This window comes from Pipistrellus hanaki, assembly GCF_964339955.1.
Source record: "Pipistrellus hanaki genome assembly, chromosome: 9".
Lineage (NCBI taxonomy): Eukaryota > Metazoa > Chordata > Mammalia > Chiroptera > Vespertilionidae > Pipistrellus > Pipistrellus hanaki.
Window position 1 is genome coordinate 8,149,639 of NC_140511.1, and position 17,352 is coordinate 8,166,990.

General features: G+C 43.1%; 1 protein-coding gene across 2 annotated transcripts in view; it reads left to right on the forward strand.

The window, feature by feature from the left end:
* Positions 1-12,665, forward strand: part of IFT46 (intraflagellar transport 46) — a 29,725-nt gene extending 17,060 nt beyond the window's left edge. Inside the window, exons 5-12 of one of the 2 annotated variants that reach the window (XM_084895630.1) lie at positions 2,556-2,630; positions 2,777-2,870; positions 3,306-3,434; positions 4,312-4,433; positions 4,786-4,852; positions 10,193-10,253; positions 10,462-10,547; positions 12,226-12,665. In XM_084895630.1, the coding sequence (XP_084751756.1) occupies positions 2,556-2,630; positions 2,777-2,870; positions 3,306-3,434; positions 4,312-4,433; positions 4,786-4,852; positions 10,193-10,253; positions 10,462-10,547; positions 12,226-12,321 (730 nt within the window). In that variant the 3' untranslated portion in view covers positions 12,322-12,665. The remainder of the gene's footprint in view (positions 1-2,555; positions 2,631-2,776; positions 2,871-3,305; positions 3,435-4,311; positions 4,434-4,785; positions 4,853-10,192; positions 10,254-10,461; positions 10,548-12,225) is intronic. The other variant, XM_084895631.1, reaches the window with a different exon arrangement.
* Positions 12,666-17,352: the final 4,687 nt, after the last annotated feature.

The following is a 17,352-nucleotide window of genomic DNA, read 5'->3' on the forward strand; positions in this document are numbered from 1 at the left end:
AACAGTCATAAACTGACAATGTCATAAACTGACAGCGGAGTGCAGTGATGACAGCGCGGTGCAGGCCACATTGCAAGGCCTGGCGGGCTGGATTTGGCCCGCGGGCCTTGTGTTTGACACTTGTGGGTTAAATAAATGATGGTATAACCAGTCAGTAGAACTTTATCTAGCCATGGTAAACAATGAGCAGCACTCTTGCACTGGTAAAGAACAATCTCCAAGCCCTTGCTGGTTTGGCTCAGTGGCTAGAGCATCAGCCTGTGGACTGAAGAGTCCCAGGTTTGATTCCAGCCAGGGTCACATACCTCAGTTGCAAGCTCGATCCACAGCCCTGTTTGGGCGGGTACGGGAGGCAACCAATTGATGTGTCTCTCTCACATCCATTCTTCTCTCTCTGTCTTTTCCCCTCCCTTCCATTCTAAAAACAATTGGAAAAATATCCTTGGGTGAGGATTAACAAAACAAAAACAACAATAACAACAAAGAACAATCTTCAAGAGATACTATTAAATTTTTAAAAGGTATAGACGTGTTCATGCTTTACTACCATGTATATAAAACAGACATTACATAGACTATGTGTAGTATACACTAGAAATTAATAATAGTGGTTCCTCTTGGAAGGAGGACTTGGTAGCAAGAGGACAGGTGTGGAAGGGAGACATAACTTTTCATGGTGTGCATTTTGTACCTTTTATTTTGTATCATATGTATGCACCATTTATTAAAGTAGTTAAATAAAAATAGTTAACTTACCTTTGCATTATCCACCTGCAGGTTGACATTAATTAAATGAGGCAAATGTTTAATACCATACTGACTTTTCATGCTTCCCAACTCCCCTAATTATAATTAGGGAAATGTAAACTTTAAGTCATTAATCTACTTGGTTTTTTATTAAGCAACTCAAGTTTTTTAAAAAATATATATATTTTATTGACTTTTTACAGAGAGGAAGAGAGAGGGATAGAGAGTTAGAAACATCGATGAGAGAGAATCATTGATCAGCTGCCTCTTGCACATCCGCTACTGGGGATGTGCCCACAACCAAGGTGCATGCCCTTGACCGGAATCGAACCTGGGACCTTTCAGTCCGCAGACCGACGCTCTATCCACTGAGCCAAACCAGTTTTGGCAGCAACTTTCAACTTTCAAAGTTATTTGTATGCTTTGTCAATGTTCATTGCATTTTACTTAATTATAATTAATATATATTCTATTTTTTATTTGTATACATTTCATGTGTCAATACAAATACTTTGTTGTTAATTCTCACCTGAGGATATTTTTCCATTGATTTTCAGAGAGAGTGGAAAAAGAGGGGGTGGACAGAGAGAAACATGGATCTGAGAGAGAACATCGATTGGTTGCCTTCTGCATGTGCCCCAATTAAGGCTGGGATCCAATCTGCAACCAAGGTTCGTGCCCTTGATCGGAATTAAACCTGGACCTTTTAGTCTGAGGGCTGACGCTCTATCCACTAAGCCACATGTGTCAAACACAAGGCTCGCGGGCCAAATCCAGCCCGCCAGGCCTTGCAATGTGGCCTGCACCGCGCTGTCATCACTGCACTCCGCTGTCAGTTTATGACATTGTCAGTTTATGACTGTTCAGTAAACCATTCGGCCCGTGATTTAGGCTGGATTTTAGATTTTGGCCCCTTCTCTGATTGAGTTTGACACCCCTACATTAAGCTAATCCAACTAGAGCCAAGTATTTTTAGTAACCATGCAATATTCAACTTGAACATACCTAACCATTACTCAATTGTTGGGTATTTTGTTTCTAATTTTTACTTGTATAAATAATACTGTGAAAACCATCTTTGTAAAAATAACTTATTTTCTTGAGGCAAATTATTTTCATGCCAGAAATTAAAATCTCATTCTATCTTTTCTCTTCATCCCTTTCATTCAAAAAAGGGGAGCCCAGCTGATGTGGCTCAGTGGTTGAGCATCAAACTATGAACCAGGAGGTGACAGTTTGATTCCTGTTCAGGGCACATGCCCAGGTTGTAGGCTTGATTCCCAGTAGGGGGCATTCAGGAGGCAGCTGATCAATGATTCTCTCTCATTAGTGATGTTTCTGCTATATTTTAAAATGTTTAAAAATTATTTTTTGGATTTTCTGCAGCTCTGTTCTTTATTGTCAGAGATAACAGCTAATTTTAATAAATTTTATTTAAAAAATATATTTTTATTGATTTCAGAGAGGAAGGAAGTGGGAGAGAGAGACAGAAACATCAATGATGAGAGAGAATCACTGATTGGCTGCTTCCTACACGCCCCGCACTGAGGATCAAACCCATAACTTAGGCATGTGCCCCTGACTGGAATCAAACCCAGTATGCCGGCCAGCTCTCTATCCTCTGAGTCAAAATATCTAGGGCTGATTTTAATAAATTTTAAATTTGCCTTGCAAACCACCCAGGAAAGGCAGATGTGGGCGGAGCCTAACCCGGGTCCCGAGTCCTGTGCTCAGTGAGTGCAGCAGCACCGCTGAACCAGGGCGGGCAGCACCGCTCCTCTGGTGGAATCCCGTATTTCTTTCCCCAGGGCCTACGATCCTGCAGACTATGAGCATTTGCCAGTTTCTGCCGAGGTGAAAGAACTCTTCCAGTATATAAGTAGGTGAGTGTTAGGTCTTCTTTCCATAACCCCTGGCCCCATGCCCTTTCCTGCCTCTAGTCTGAAACAAGGCCATTCTCTTTGGATTTTTTAAACCTGGATAGTGAAGTCAGTTTCTGATTCCATCTTCCCTGGGCATTACCTCCTAGGTATACACCTCAGCTGATTGACCTGGATCACAAACTGAAGCCTTTCATTCCTGATTTTATCCCAGCTGTTGGGGATATTGATGCATTCTTAAAGGTACAGTCAGAACATCCTAAAAATGACTCCAGAGCTGTTTCTTCTGACACCTCTATTACTCTACCAGTTCCACTAATTTTCTTGACAAGCATTGGCTACCTTGATATGTACCCTTCATTTCATTAGAGTTCTTAACCTTGCTCTCTACTCTGTGTTATATTGATCGCTATTAGGTAATACTTGATTATCTCATTATTTGTTATAAATTGTCATATATTTGCTGCCTAATTATCCATGACTTCAGCTTTCTATGTAAGGCCTGTAGATCATGTATGTTTTCCATGGGATTTCAGCGCTGTGTGGCAGACAGGCATGCTTTTGATACTAGTAACGGGCTGAAGCAGAAGAGTTCTTCCTCACGAGCTTATTGGAACAGGATGCACGGCCTTTTATGTCCCCCTCATTTTCCCCCTTTTCTCCTTTTCTCTTAACCAGGTCCCACGTCCTGATGGGAAGCCTGACAACCTTGGCCTGTTGGTATTAGATGAGCCTTCTACAAAGCAGTCAGACCCTACAGTGCTCTCCCTCTGGTTAACGGAGGATTCCAAACAGCACAACATCACAGTGAGATGCCAGTAGAGTTCAGGCCAGTGGGAGAGGGCCAGAGTGGGGGCTTGTTGGCGTGTATGAGGTTGATTTACTGCCTACTAAAAGTGATGGCTGTGGTTTCAGGACCGTTCTATTTTTTATATAACATTTTTATTGAGATATAATTTACGTTCCATAAAATTCACCCTTTAAAATTGTACAGTTCAGTGATTTTTAGTATATTCACAGAACTGTAGAAGCATCATCATCTAAGAACATTTTCATCATTCCAGAAAGAAACTGAGTACCCATTAGTAGTCACTCCTCATTTCCCCCTGCTCCTAGACCCTGGTAACGACTTCATTTTTTTTTAATGGTGGAACACAGTTCCATTGTGTGGAAACACCACATTTTGTTTATCCACTCACCAATTGTTTCCACTTAATTATGCTGCCATGAAGATGGTCAAGTGTCTGCATGGACACATGTTGTTATTTCTCTTGGATATACATGTAGGAGCGGGATCACTAGGCCATATGGTATCTGTTTAATATTTTGAGGAACTGCCAAACTGTTTTCCAAAGTGGCCGAATCATTTCCAGTGCTACCAGTGATGAATGAAAGTCACCATTGTCCATGTTCTCCTCAGCACTTGCTGCTCTCTTTTTACTGTAGCCATCCCAGGAGGTGTGAACTGATATGTCAGTATGGTCAGCCCTATCTTATTGACCTCCTCCTGTCCCAGGGCACTAGAAAATTTTATCGGGGTTCCTATAATCTCCCTCTGGCTGCCGGAGACCTCCCTTTTCATCAGCTACTTTGTGTGTGAAAGAGCAGCAGCATGTGACAGTCACTCTGTGAAAATGAGAGCGACTTCAGTGCCATGAGTCAGGCTTTCCCCTTGATTTTCTAGCAACACATGAAAGTAAAGAGCCTGGAAGATGCAGAAAAGAATCCCAAAGCCATTGACACATGGATTGAGAGCATCTCTGAGTTACATCGCTCTAAGCCCCCTGCCACTGTGCACTATACCAGGTAAGGAATGCTGCTGCTTCGCCCCTGTAACCCCTGGCAGCCTTCACCGTGTGGAAACCCATTGCTTTTGAGAAGAGGCCCAAAGGCTGGGACATATTGGACCAACCTGAGGTCCTGTGGATCATGGCAGCTACTGGCTGAAATTACAGACATAGAAATCGTGGTTTTTGTGGTATTACTTAGCCAGCTTCTTCAAACCCCAGGTGCAGGGTAGGTTTGATTTTCCCAGTCTGTGTTCTCCTGAAATCCTAACCTGCCAGATCGAGGACCTCCCTTTGTCCTAAATACACTGACCCAGAGGTCACTGACGTCACCTGTCCATGTTTCTTGTTCATGTCTCTCTCTCCTCTAGACCCATGCCTGATATTGACACGCTGATGCAGGAATGGTCCCCAGAGTTTGAGGAGCTTTTGGGCAAGGTGAGTAGAAGATAGCAGGAGCTAAGAAAGTATGGCAACCTAGAATTCCCTCATGCTCAGATGTCCCAACATAATCACTATCCTGATTTTTTTTTCTCTTTCGTCTTTGTTATTTTTTTTTTCTCCCCCACCCCCCTAATTTCTAATACCATAGATTAGGTTTGTCTATTTTGTATTTTATCTAAATGTAATTTTTGTGTCCTATTTCTTTTGCTCATCTGTATTGTTCATCCATGTGGAAATTCATCAATATTGTTTCCTACATTGTTGTTCTTCTTTTCACATTACTGCGTGATATTACACTGTTTGAATATGTGACAATTTACTTATCCCTTCTATGGTAGCCATTTGGATAGTTTCCAGTTTTGGGTTATTACAAATGAAATATTACTATAATATTATGGTACTATTTCTATGAACATTGTAACATATACCTATTGGTAAGCATGTGTATATATTTCCTGTATTATTACTTTAGACTCTACTTTTCCACAGAGATATTTATGCTATTTTTAAGTACCCCAAATTTCAAAAATACAAGAATAGAACAATCAGACTGCAGGCAGAGGCAGATCTCTGGAGGCTTTGTGTCTTTGCCTGATCTCCTTCTGGGCCCAAGGCTAGGAAAAGCAGAGCCTGGTGCATATTTTGGTCCTTTCCAAAGGCACCAGCCCAGCAGAGGGAGCCACAGCTGTGGAGTGCTGATGGCTCCAAACAGGGGACTCAGGGCTGCTCAGAAACAGTGTCTGACATTGTTCTGGGCTAGAGGTTGGGCATTGTATCGATAGCAGACTTAATTAATACATAGACACAGATCAAGGCAGACAACCAAAATGGGGAGACAAAAAAACACACCCTCAAATGAAAGAACAAGAGAATTCTCTAGGAGAAGCGCTAAACGAAATGAAGATAAGAAACTTATCAGATAGAGAGTTCAGAATAATAATGGTAAAAATGCTCAACAGCATGAGAAAAGGTATAGCAACTGTGAAAAAACAAACAAAACAAAACAGAGGTCCTTAACCTGGCACACTAGGATTTCAGGAGAACACAGACTGGGCAAACCAAACTTACACAGGGCCTTGGTCATAAAGAATGAGCTAAACTAATAGCACATTGGAGCCCAGCCAGCATGGCTCAGTGGTTGAGTGTCAACCTATGAACTAGGAGATCACATTTTGATTCCTGGTCAGGGTACATGCCCAGGTTGCAGGCTCGATTCCCAGTAGGGGGTGTGCAGGAGGCTGCTGATCAATGATGTTTCTATCTCCGCCCTCTCTGAAATCAATAAAAAATATATATATATTTTAAAAACAACACATTGGAAGGAATATACAACAGATTAGAAGCTGAGGATTGGATCAGTGAATTAGAAGACAGGTTAGAAAAAAATGATTCAGTCAGAGAACCAAAAAGAGAAAACCATTAAAAAATAGGAGGACAGCTTAAGAGAGCTGTGGGACAGCATGAAACATAAAAATCTTTAGTAATAAAAGTGTAATATGCCAATTAGATCTGACAGCCAAACGACTTTCTGGACGTCCTTTTAAATCAGTGTTTCCCAAACTTCTCTCATGATGAGAATCACCTGGTGGAGTTGTTAAAACACAGATTCCTGAATCCCAACTAAGAAGTGCTAAACTAGAATTTTTGAGAACATATAGGTAAAATTGCATACCTAACTTAGTGCTCTGTATATAAAATCTGTCTTAGAGCACTAGTTAAGTATACAATTTTACCTATATGTTCCCAAAAATTCTAGTTTAGCACTTCTTAGTTGGGATTCAGGAATCTGTGTTTTAACAACTCCACCAGGTGATTCTCATCATGAGAGAAGTTTGGGAAACATTGTTCTAATGAAGCTCCCTTGACAGGGGCTGAGGCAGAGGTAGTTAGGGGCAATCAGGCAGGAAGGCAAGTAGGGGCAATCAGGGGCAATGAGGCAGGCAGGCGAGTGGTTAAGGGCGATGAGGTAGGCAGATGAGCAGTTAGGGGCGATGAGGCAGGAAGTCAGGCAATCGGTTAGGAACCAGCAGTCCCAGATTGTGAGGGGGATTCTGACTACTGGTTTAGGCCCCGTGGGATTGGGCCTAAACTGGAAGTCAGACATCCCCCGAGGGGTCCCAGATTGCAAGAGAGTGTAGACCGGGCTGAGGAACCCGCCCTCCCCCATGCATGAATTTCGTGCACCGGGCCTCTAGTATTCATATAATAGGTATGCCAGGAGGCGAGGAAAGTGAGCAAAAGTTAAAGAATGTGTTTGAAAAAATAATGGCAGAAAACTTCCCTAACATGGTGAAGGAAAAAGTCACACAAGTTTAGGAGGCACAGAAAATCCCAAGCAAGAAGAATCCAAACAGACCCATGCCCAGACATATCATAATTAAAATTCCAAAAGAGTATCTTAAAGGCAGCAAGAGAAAAGTAATGTGTTATCTACAAAGGAGCTCCCATAAGGCTGTCAGCTGATTTGTCATCAGACACTCTAGGCCAGAAGGGACTGGAACGAAGTACTCAAGGTAATGAAAAGCAAGGATCTGAAACCAAGATTACTATATCTAGCAAGGCTATCATTCAAAAACAGATGGTGAAATAAGCGTTTCCCAGACAAAAAAACGCTAAAGGAGTTTTTTACCACTAAACTAGCACTGCAAGAAATGCTAAAGGGACTGCTGTAATGAGAAGAAGAAATAGAGCCAGTTTGGCTCAGTGGATAGAGCATCAGCCTATGGACCTAAGGGTCCCATGTTCATTTCTAGTCAAGGGCATATACCTCAGTTGCAAGCTCCTCCTGGCCCTGGTTGGGGCATGTGCAGGAGGCAACCAATGAATGTGTTTCTCCAACATTGATTATTTTTCTCTTTCTCTCTCTCTTCCACTAAAAGTCAATGGAAAAATATCCTCAGGTGAGGATTAGCAAAATAAATAAAATAGAACCTTAAAAAAGAGAGAGAGATAGAGGAAGATATAAACAAGTGGAAGAATATACTGTGTTCATAGATTGAAAGAATTAGCATAATTAAAATGTCTATACTACCCAAAGCAATCTACAGATTCAACACAATCCCTATTAAAATACCAATGGCATACTTCACAGACTAGAACAAATATTCCAAAAATTTATATGGAACCATAAAAGACCCTATATAGCTGCAGCAATCTTAAAGAAGAATGAAGTAGGAGGGTTCACAATACCAGATACCAAACTATATTACAAAGCCATTATAACCAAAACAGCCTGGTACTGGCACAAGAATGGTCATATAGACAAATAGATCAGAACAGAGACCACAGATATTGACCCACACCATTATGGTCAACTAATATTTGACAAAGGAGGCAAGAACAAACAATGGAGTAAAGACAGTCTCTTCAAAAAATTGTTCTGAGAAAACTGGACAGACACATGCAAAAAATGAAACTAGACCACCATCTTGCACCATACACAAGAATAAACTCAAGTGTATAAAATACTTAAATGTATGGCATGAAACCATAAAAATCTTAGAAGAAAATATAGGCAGACATCTCACATAGCAGTATTTTTATAGATACATCTCCTAAGGCAGCAGTTGCCAACCAGTGTTCCGTGCAATCCGAAAGGTTGGTGACCGCTGTCCCAGGGCAAAGGAAACTAAGAAAAAAATAAACAAATGGGACTACATCAAAATAAAAAGTTGCTGCACAGCAAAAAAAATCCACAAACCATTAAATTGAAAAGGGAACCCACTGAATGGGAGAACATATTTGTCAGTGATATATCTGATAAAGAGTTAATATTAAAAATATATGAAGTATTCATACAACTCAACAAAAAGAAGACAATCAATTAAACAATGGGCAGGAGACCTGAATAGAGAGATTTCTCCAAAGAGGACATACAAACGGCCAAGAGACACATGAAAAAAAATGCTCAAAGTCTCTAATCATAAGAGAAATGGAAATGAAAACTGCAATGAGATGCCACCTCACACCGGTCAGAATGGCTACCATAAAAAAATTAATAAGTGCTGGCAAGGATGTGGAGAAAAGTAATGTGTTATCTAGTGTTCACCATTCATAGCTGGTGGGAATACAGATGGGCACAGCCACTATGGAAAACAGTACGGAGTTTCCAAAAAATTTAAAAATGGAACCCCATTTTTAATTTGATCCAGTGATTCCAATTCTGGGAATATTTCCTAAAAACCACAAAACACCAATCAGAAAGAACGTAGGCACCCCTGTGTTCATAGCAGCACAGTTTACAATAGCTAAGATCTGGAATCAGTCCGAGTGCCCATGAGCAGATGACTGGATAAGGAAGGTGTGGGACATCACACTATGGAATACTGTGCAGCTGTAAAGAGGAATCTCTTGCCCTTGGGGACAGCATGGATGGACCTGCAAATATGCTAAGTGGAATAAGCCAATCTGAGAAAGACATATCACATCTCACTTATTTGTGGAATCGAATGAACAAAATTGACCAACAAAATAAGACCAGAAGCAAGGAGGCGTGGAACAGGCTCGATGTGGGGTGGGGGAGGAGAAGGGAGAAAGAACTTATACCTATATGCATAGTCCATGGACATGGGCAATAGGGTGGTGAAGACCGAGGGGTGGGTACAGCTGGAAGGAGGAGGGGAAGGGGGAAATATGGGAGACATTAGTAATACTGTTAACAATTAAAAATATATTTAAAAAACTTGCAGCCCAGGTACATGCATTTGACCAGGAATTGAACCTGAGACCCTTTCATGCGAGGGCCAGTGCTCCAGCTACTGAGCCTACCGGCCTGGGCTAACTCCTTCATCTTAGATTTCCAGCCTAAGGAAATAAATTTATCTTTTTTAAGCCACCCAGTTTGTGATATTTTGTAATGGCAACCCTAACACACTAATACAGCACCAAGTATTTAAATGACCAAGTATTTTTAACCTACAGATAAATGCCCACCAATAAGAATAGAAGCCCTTCCCTGACCGGTTTGGCTCAGTGGATAGAGAGTCGGCCTGCAGATTGAAAGGTCCCAGGTTCGATTCCAGTTAAGGGCATGTACCTTGGTTGCGGGCACAACCCCGGTGGGGTGTGCAGGAGGCAGCTGATCAATGTTTCTAACTCTCTATCCCTCTAACTCTTTCTTCCTCTGTAAAAAATCAATAAAATGTATTTAAAAAGACGGAAAAAAAGACTGTATCTCCAATACAGTCATGTTCTAAGGTGCTGGGGGGTTAGTACTTCAACATATGGATTTGAGGGGGTCACCTTTTAGCCCATAACACATGTGACTTATGGTAGCAGCTCTTTTCTCTTCGGAGAGAGTCAGCTTTTGACCTGGGCCCTCCCTTCCCCTCCCAGGTGAGCCTGCCCACGGCAGAGATCGACTGCAGCCTGGCAGCGTACATCGACATGATCTGCGGTAAGCGCTCCCAGCCCTCCCGACCCTGACCCCGTCCCCGTCCCGGAAAAACGCACCGAAGGGTGGTGTCTGGGCTTGTGCCACTACCTGCTGGTGTTTAACCCCAAAGCCATGAAGCACATCCCGCCTGGGAAGGGACTGGCTCCTAACAGGTCCCCATAAGCCCTAGGTTTTGTTTGGTTCTGCTCATGGGAGGTCTTGCTGTCAGCCATCCTAGACATTCCTATCTACAAGAGTCGGATCCAGTCTCTCCACCTGCTCTTTTCCCTCTACTCGGAATTCAAGAACTCGCAGGTAGGTCCAGCGCAGGTGGGCCTGTAGAGGGGGTTGCCGCCATCTCCCTGGCTGAGTCCCCTCAGAATGCAGCCTGGGGCCAGGAGGTCTGCCCAGGCCCTTCCCCGCTCAGGCAGCGGGCTCCGGAGGCAGAGGGCGGGAGGAGCGGCCTCGCTGGGGTGCAGAGGGCAGCCCAGTGGCCTGTGGAGCAGAAGCAGGAAGGAGAGGAAAAGGGTTTCATAGGAAGCAGGACAAAGTTCTAGCTGTTCTTCAAAGACAACACCAAGGAATTGTTTTGAAAGTACAGTTGGGAGAAAATTGGAGCTTAAAGGGTTATAAAGAGGTTATTAGGTCTAGTAATAATTAATGTCGTTTCTAATACTTTTTTTTTTAAATCGAATTTATTTAAACAATACAACAAAATTTAATCAACAATATAGTTGCCGTTGTTTTCTACTACTTGTGCCCAACGCTCAGGAAGCATTTTAATCCCTCTGTTGTAAAATTCTTGTGATTTTGATGCAAAAAATTCGGTCAATGCATTTTTGAGGCGTTCTTCATTATTAAATTTTTTTCCAAGAAGAAAGTTTTGCAAAGAACGAAACAAATGGTAATCGGAAGGGGCAATATCAGGAGAATATGCAGGTTGAGGGAGAACTTCCCATTCCAACTGGCGCAGTTTTTCAGCAGTGATTCTTGCAGTATGCAGTCGTGCGTTATCGTGGTGAAGAATTACGCCCTTCCGATTAATCAGCATGGGTTCTTTTTCTCTTAAAGCTTGGGCTAACCTTTCCAATTGGGCACTATACACTGCACTTGTAATGGTTTGGTTAGATGGTAAAAGTTCATAATGAAGAATTCCTTTAAAATTCCACCAAACACACAACATCACTTTTTTCGCATGCAAGTCAGGTTTTGGCGTGGGCTGCGGAGCCTCATTTTTGTCCAACCATTGAGGCCGCCTTTTCAAATTAACATACAGCACCCATTCTTCATCTCCGGTAACAATTTGCTCTAAAAACGGCAAACGGTTTTGACGAGAGAGGAGCGAACTGCAAATTGTGATTCTTTGATTACGGTTGTTGTCGGTCAACTCATGAGGAACCCATTTTCCAAACTTTTGGACTTTGCCAAGTGCACGCAATTGATTGGAAATTGTTTTTTGTGAACAATTTAAAGTTGTCGCAAGCTCTTGTTGGGTAATTTGAGGATTTTGCACCAAAAGAGCTTGAAGAGCTTCTTGATCAAAATTGGACACACGGCCTCGACCACTCTTGTCATCTAACGAAAAATTTCCCTCGCGAAATTTCTCAAACCAACGCTGGCATTTTCTGGCGCTAACTGCATCTTGACCAAGAGCACTACAGATGTTTTTTGCAGCCTCACTTGCTTTTCTTCCTAATTGGAACTCGTAAAGCATGCAGTGCCGAATATGCTCTTCATCCGCCATCTTCTTAGCCCTAGTTCTGCAACAAAAACCAAACCAAACACAAACTTTTTCAAGCAAAACTTGTTAATTGCACTTCACACGTTCTGTAGATACCACGTGTTTGAAGGTTATGTCAATACAAGTCAACGCCAAGCAAGATTTTAAACGAATGTTTAAAAACGACATTAATTATTACTAGACCCGATAGTTCTTGCTGAAATGTAGCAACTAGCATATTCCAAACACTCCATGTTCCCTCTCTCCTCACAGCATTTTAAAGCTCTAGCTGAAGGCAAGAAAGCGTTCACCCCTCCATCCAAGTCCACCTCCCAAGCTGGAGACGCAGAGACCATAACCTTCAGTTGAGGCACCGCCCCACTTGGTCTCAAGGCTGAGCCGCTCCTCCAGCCCAGTGGAGGGCGCTGTTGTCAGCCCCCTGTCTCCTGGCCTGTGCCACCTGGACTCGGGCGTGTGCCCTGCCACCCTCCCTGGCAGAAAGCCCTGCACACACTCGCTTCCTTCCTGTGGGACGCTTGTACCTCTACCACCAGGGGGGTTTGATTAGACAGACGGCCATTTCTGGGACCCTGAGATGCTCAGGTTAGAAGAAAAGTTTAAAAGATGTTCTTACAGCAATCAAATCATTCTCTTTCATTCTTAAGTGAGTTGGCAAAGATTTTGCAAATAAAATGCTCTTATCTTTCAGGTTATCCTGCTGTTCTATCTATAAGATGAGAAAGAAAAGGCAGACTGAGCATAAAGCAGAGGGATAAAGAATTTGGCCTCCTGACAGGCTTTCAGTGAATAATAGTTTAAGCAAAACAACTTTGTGGAATAAAAGCAGATACCAGTCTTCCAAGCGTGGCAGTGAGGGGAGGGCCCCATTTTCCTCCCAGAACTCATTTTTCTGTGGGTCTCTCTCCAGGGACTGCGCTGCCCGGGCCCGCACGGCTGTGGCCTCGGAGCCCCGCTGTGCCGGCCCAGGGAGAGTGCTTGCCTGGAGTTAGGGTGGAGCTGTGGCAGTAGTGCCTGGGTAGATGTGGGGGTTATATCCCCCAAGCTCCAGCCTGGAAGTCAGAAAACATGCTAGTTACTTCCAACAAAGGGTGTTAAATATGGGAAATTGGTTACAAAAGTATTGGAAAGGCTGAAGGAACAAAAGGGAGGGTAGAGGGTGCTGAAGGGATTCGGGTTAAAGGGATTCAGTGCCCAGTGTCTGGAGTGGCAGTGGAGGAGCCACACGGGAGCATGGCTGATGCACAGACCTCGTCCCGCTGCTGCAGAGAGCAATGGCTGCCTGACTTCCTCCATCTTTTCACACCCTGCCAGGGCTCCCATTGCCAGGAATTGTGCCACTACCTGCTGATATTTAATCACAAAGCCATGGAGCACATCCTGTCTGGGAGGTGCTCCATCCAGCATATAGAGCATAGTATAGAGGGGAGAGGGTAGGGGCTGAAGCAACAGATAACCAGGAGAGGTGGAACCAACAAAATGTGGTGATAGATTGGATGAGGGAGGTGAAAGGAAAGAATCAAGGACGACTCCCAGGTCTTTGGGCTTGAGGAACTGGATAGTGAAGGGGAAGGTGGGGCAAGAATTGATTTGCAGCCAAAACCGGTTTGGCTCAGTGGATAGAGCGTTGGCCTGCAGACTGAGGGGTCCCGGGTTCGATTCCGGTCAAGGGCATGTACCTTAGTTGCGGGCACATCCCCAGTGGGGAGTGTGCAGGAGGCAGCTGGTCGATGTTTCTCTCTCATCGATGTTCCTGGCTTTCTATTCCTCTCCCTTCCTCTCTGTAGAAAATCAATTAAAAAATATATATTAAAAAAAAATTGATTGCGGGAAAATTACATTAAAATGCTTCACTGTTAGCCTAACATACATGATAAACACGTAGAAAGGAGGGGAGTCATTTCTTAGACTTAAACTGTGATGCCTGAATGTGAGGAGCGGGAGCTTTAGAGCCCAGGCCCAGGTGCTGTGCAGAGTGGAGTCAGGCATGCTCACCTGTAACTCGGGAAAAGAGAAGCAGAATGTGATGGGAACTCAGATTCTCCACCAGGCTCTTAAGGAACTATCAGATTGGCTTCTTTGACCAGAGCTGAGAGACTCAGCACTGATAGGTACAGTTGCTTTCTGTTGTTCCTGGTAGTTCTGTAAGTTACCATGAACACTGAGTTAACAAATACTGAACCATCGCTCCTGGGGAATCCGGGGTGAGGTTCCTTTGTGCCTCTGGTCACAGCATTTCATCTGCTGGCCATTGTTCATTGAGCTCAGCCATCAGCACTGTCCAGTGACACTTGTCTCACACTCTCCACTGGCACATCACATCCTTCTGACTCTTAGGAACGCTGGACAGCCGCCAGGAACCATGCCTGGGGCCATCTCAAACAGTCAAATCGCCAAGCAAAGTTGTGCAGTGGACAGACCTCGAAAAGGGCCCTGCTTACCGTGTGAGCTGGAGCCAGGGCCTGGGCCTCGGGCAGCTTTTAACTTTCACTGCTGTGAGCATGTTTGCAGACAATCACAAAAACTCCGCACATGTGGGCTTTGGGATTGGAAATAAAGTACAGCGGGTATGTGAATCCACAAATACGGAATCTTCACAGAATGAGGACAGGTGTACCTCTCCCTAACTTTCGGTTACCAGGTAGGCCTAGCTTTCTCCCGGCTTTAGCACACCCACCACAGCTCTCCGTGATCACCTTCAGACAATGTTTTCATCATGCTCCTCTTTCCTCCAGCTGTCTGTGGTTACTCCCTTTTGGCTTGTTCTGTGGCCTGGGGGAAATCAGTTTAACTTCTGTGCTTCAGTTAATCTAGTTATGAACCAGTTACAACAAACACTAACAATTCTTAGGCTTGTCCTGTGAATAAAAAACATGAAAACATTACGTGCCACAAAATGTGAGATATAATAATCCTATTACTAAGTATACAGTTTCAACTTGGCCTTTTAGACTTGCCACTGGCTAGTCTCTATACCCCGAAGTTGTCACATCCCATAAAGCCCCAGGCACTGGCCCAGGACTTATTAGTTCCCATCTCTAACCTCTGTGACAGTGGGCCATGACCCACAGGTTGAGAACTGTTAGCAGGGTCACATAAGACCATCGGAAAACACAGATATTTACATTACGATTCATAACAGTAGCAAAGTTAACAGTTATGAAGTAGCAATGAAAATGATTTTTATGGTTGGGGTCACCACAACATGAACTGAATTAAAGGGTCTTGGCATTAGAAAGGTTGAGAACCACTGCTCTATGCAGGCTCTGTTCCTGACTTAAAGTGTCCCTCACCTCTGCACATCCTAGTACCCAGCACTTCCAAATAAACAAACATAAAACACAAATATTTACATCTTCCTCCTTTCACCTTATTTATTAAAAAGACAATACAGGAATAAAAAATCCCAAACAAGGACAAATAGTTAAAGAAAATGGCAGCAGACAAAACAATTTTTAAAGCTTTTTAAAAATGTTTCAATTGCAGTTAGCATACATTATTATATTAGTTTCAGGTGTATTAGCCATTACATAACCTAGTAAGTGATCATCCCAAAAAATCTCCACACATAAAAATGAGAATATTATTGACTATATCTCCTATGCTGTATTTTACTTCCCCATGACTATTCTGTAACAACTAATTTGTACTCCTTAATCTCGTCACTTTTTTTTACCCAGCCTTCCAACCCCCCATCTCATCTGGCAACTCTCAAAATGTTCTCTGTGTCCATGAGTCTGTTTCTGTTCTGTTTGTTTTTTAGATTCAATATAGATACCGGGATTTTTGTGGTTTTTTTTTTTTTTTTTGCCATTTTTATTGTTCATATTTTTTATCTTTTTCTTCTTAAAGAAGACCCTTTAGCATTTTTAGTAATATTTGTTTGGTGGTGGTGAACTCCTTTAGATTTTCCCCCTTCTCTGGGAAGCTCTTTATCTGATCTTTGATTCTAAATGAGAACTTTGCTGGGTAGAGAAATGTTGGTTGTAGGTCCTTGCTTCTCATCACTTTGAACATTTCTTGCCACTCCCTTTGGCCTGGAAAGTTTATTGAGAAATCAGCTGGCAGTCTTATGGGAGCTCCCTGATAGGTAACTAACTGCTTTTCTCTTACTGCCTAAGATTTTTTTGTCTTTAATCTTTGACATTTTAATTATGATGTGTCTTGGTGTGGGCCTCTTTGGTTCATCTTGTTTGGGACTTTCTATAATCCCTGGTCTTGTATGTCTATTTCCTTCACCAAGTCAGGGGAAATTTTCTGTCATTATTTCTTCAAATTGGTTTTTAATTTCTTGCTCTCTCTCCTCATTCTGGTACCCCATGATGTGAACGAGGTTTTGAAATTTTCCCAGAGGCTCCTTATACCACCTCATTTTTTTTTTTTTTTTTGGATTCTTTTTCTTTTTGCTGTTCTGATTGATTTTTGCTTCCTTATAATCCAATTGCTAATTTGATTCTTAGCTTCATCTACTCTGTTGATTTCCTGTAAATTAGTCTTTATTTCAGTTCATGTACCCTTCATTTCTGACTGGTCCTTTCTCATGCCATTTTAGGTTCTCACTATGTTCATTGCACATCTTTATAACCCACTGGAGGCCTGATGCATGCAATTCATACAGCCCTGGCTACCTTGGCCCTTGTGGCCCGGCTGCTGTCACACTCTGCGTGGCGATAGATCACAGAACCTCACTCCCCCGTCGATCACCCAGCAGAGGATGGTGGCAGCCCTGTGGCCACGGCCCCTGCCCACTGGTCATTCCGGAAGATCGTTCTGCCATCTGGTCTAATTAGCATATTAGCTCTTCATTATATACCTGGCAGGATGTTATGAACTCTGCATCTGGTAGATTATTTGTCTCCACTTTGTTCTTTTTTCTGGAGTTCTGTTCTTTCATTTGGGACATGTTTCTTTGTCTCCTCATTTTGGCAGCCATCCTGTGTTTATTTCTGTGGAATTATGTCTCCTGGGCTTGGTAGAGTGGCCTGTACAATAGTAGGTGTTCTGTAGGGTCCAGTGGCACAGCCTTCCCTATCACCCCTGCTGGACACTTGAGTGTGCTCCCCCGTGTGGTCTGTGTACCCCTTCTCTTATAGTTGAGCTTTGATTGTTGTTGGCATGTCAGTGGGAGGAATTTATCGTGAGGCCACTTAGTGAGAAGGATGGGGCATGCCCAGGCCAGATGCTGCTTATTTGAAAGTTTTAGAAAAATCTGAAGCCTGAGCCAAGACAGGCCAGTAGAATAGAAAAGCCACTGGAAACAGCTTGGATGGGCCTGAAAGTTGGGTGGGTGGGATCTCAGGAAATCACCAGGATAGGGCTAACAGTGTGAGCTGATATGGGGGAGGGCTCAGCAAAGGAACAATGGCCTCTGCCAGCAACTCT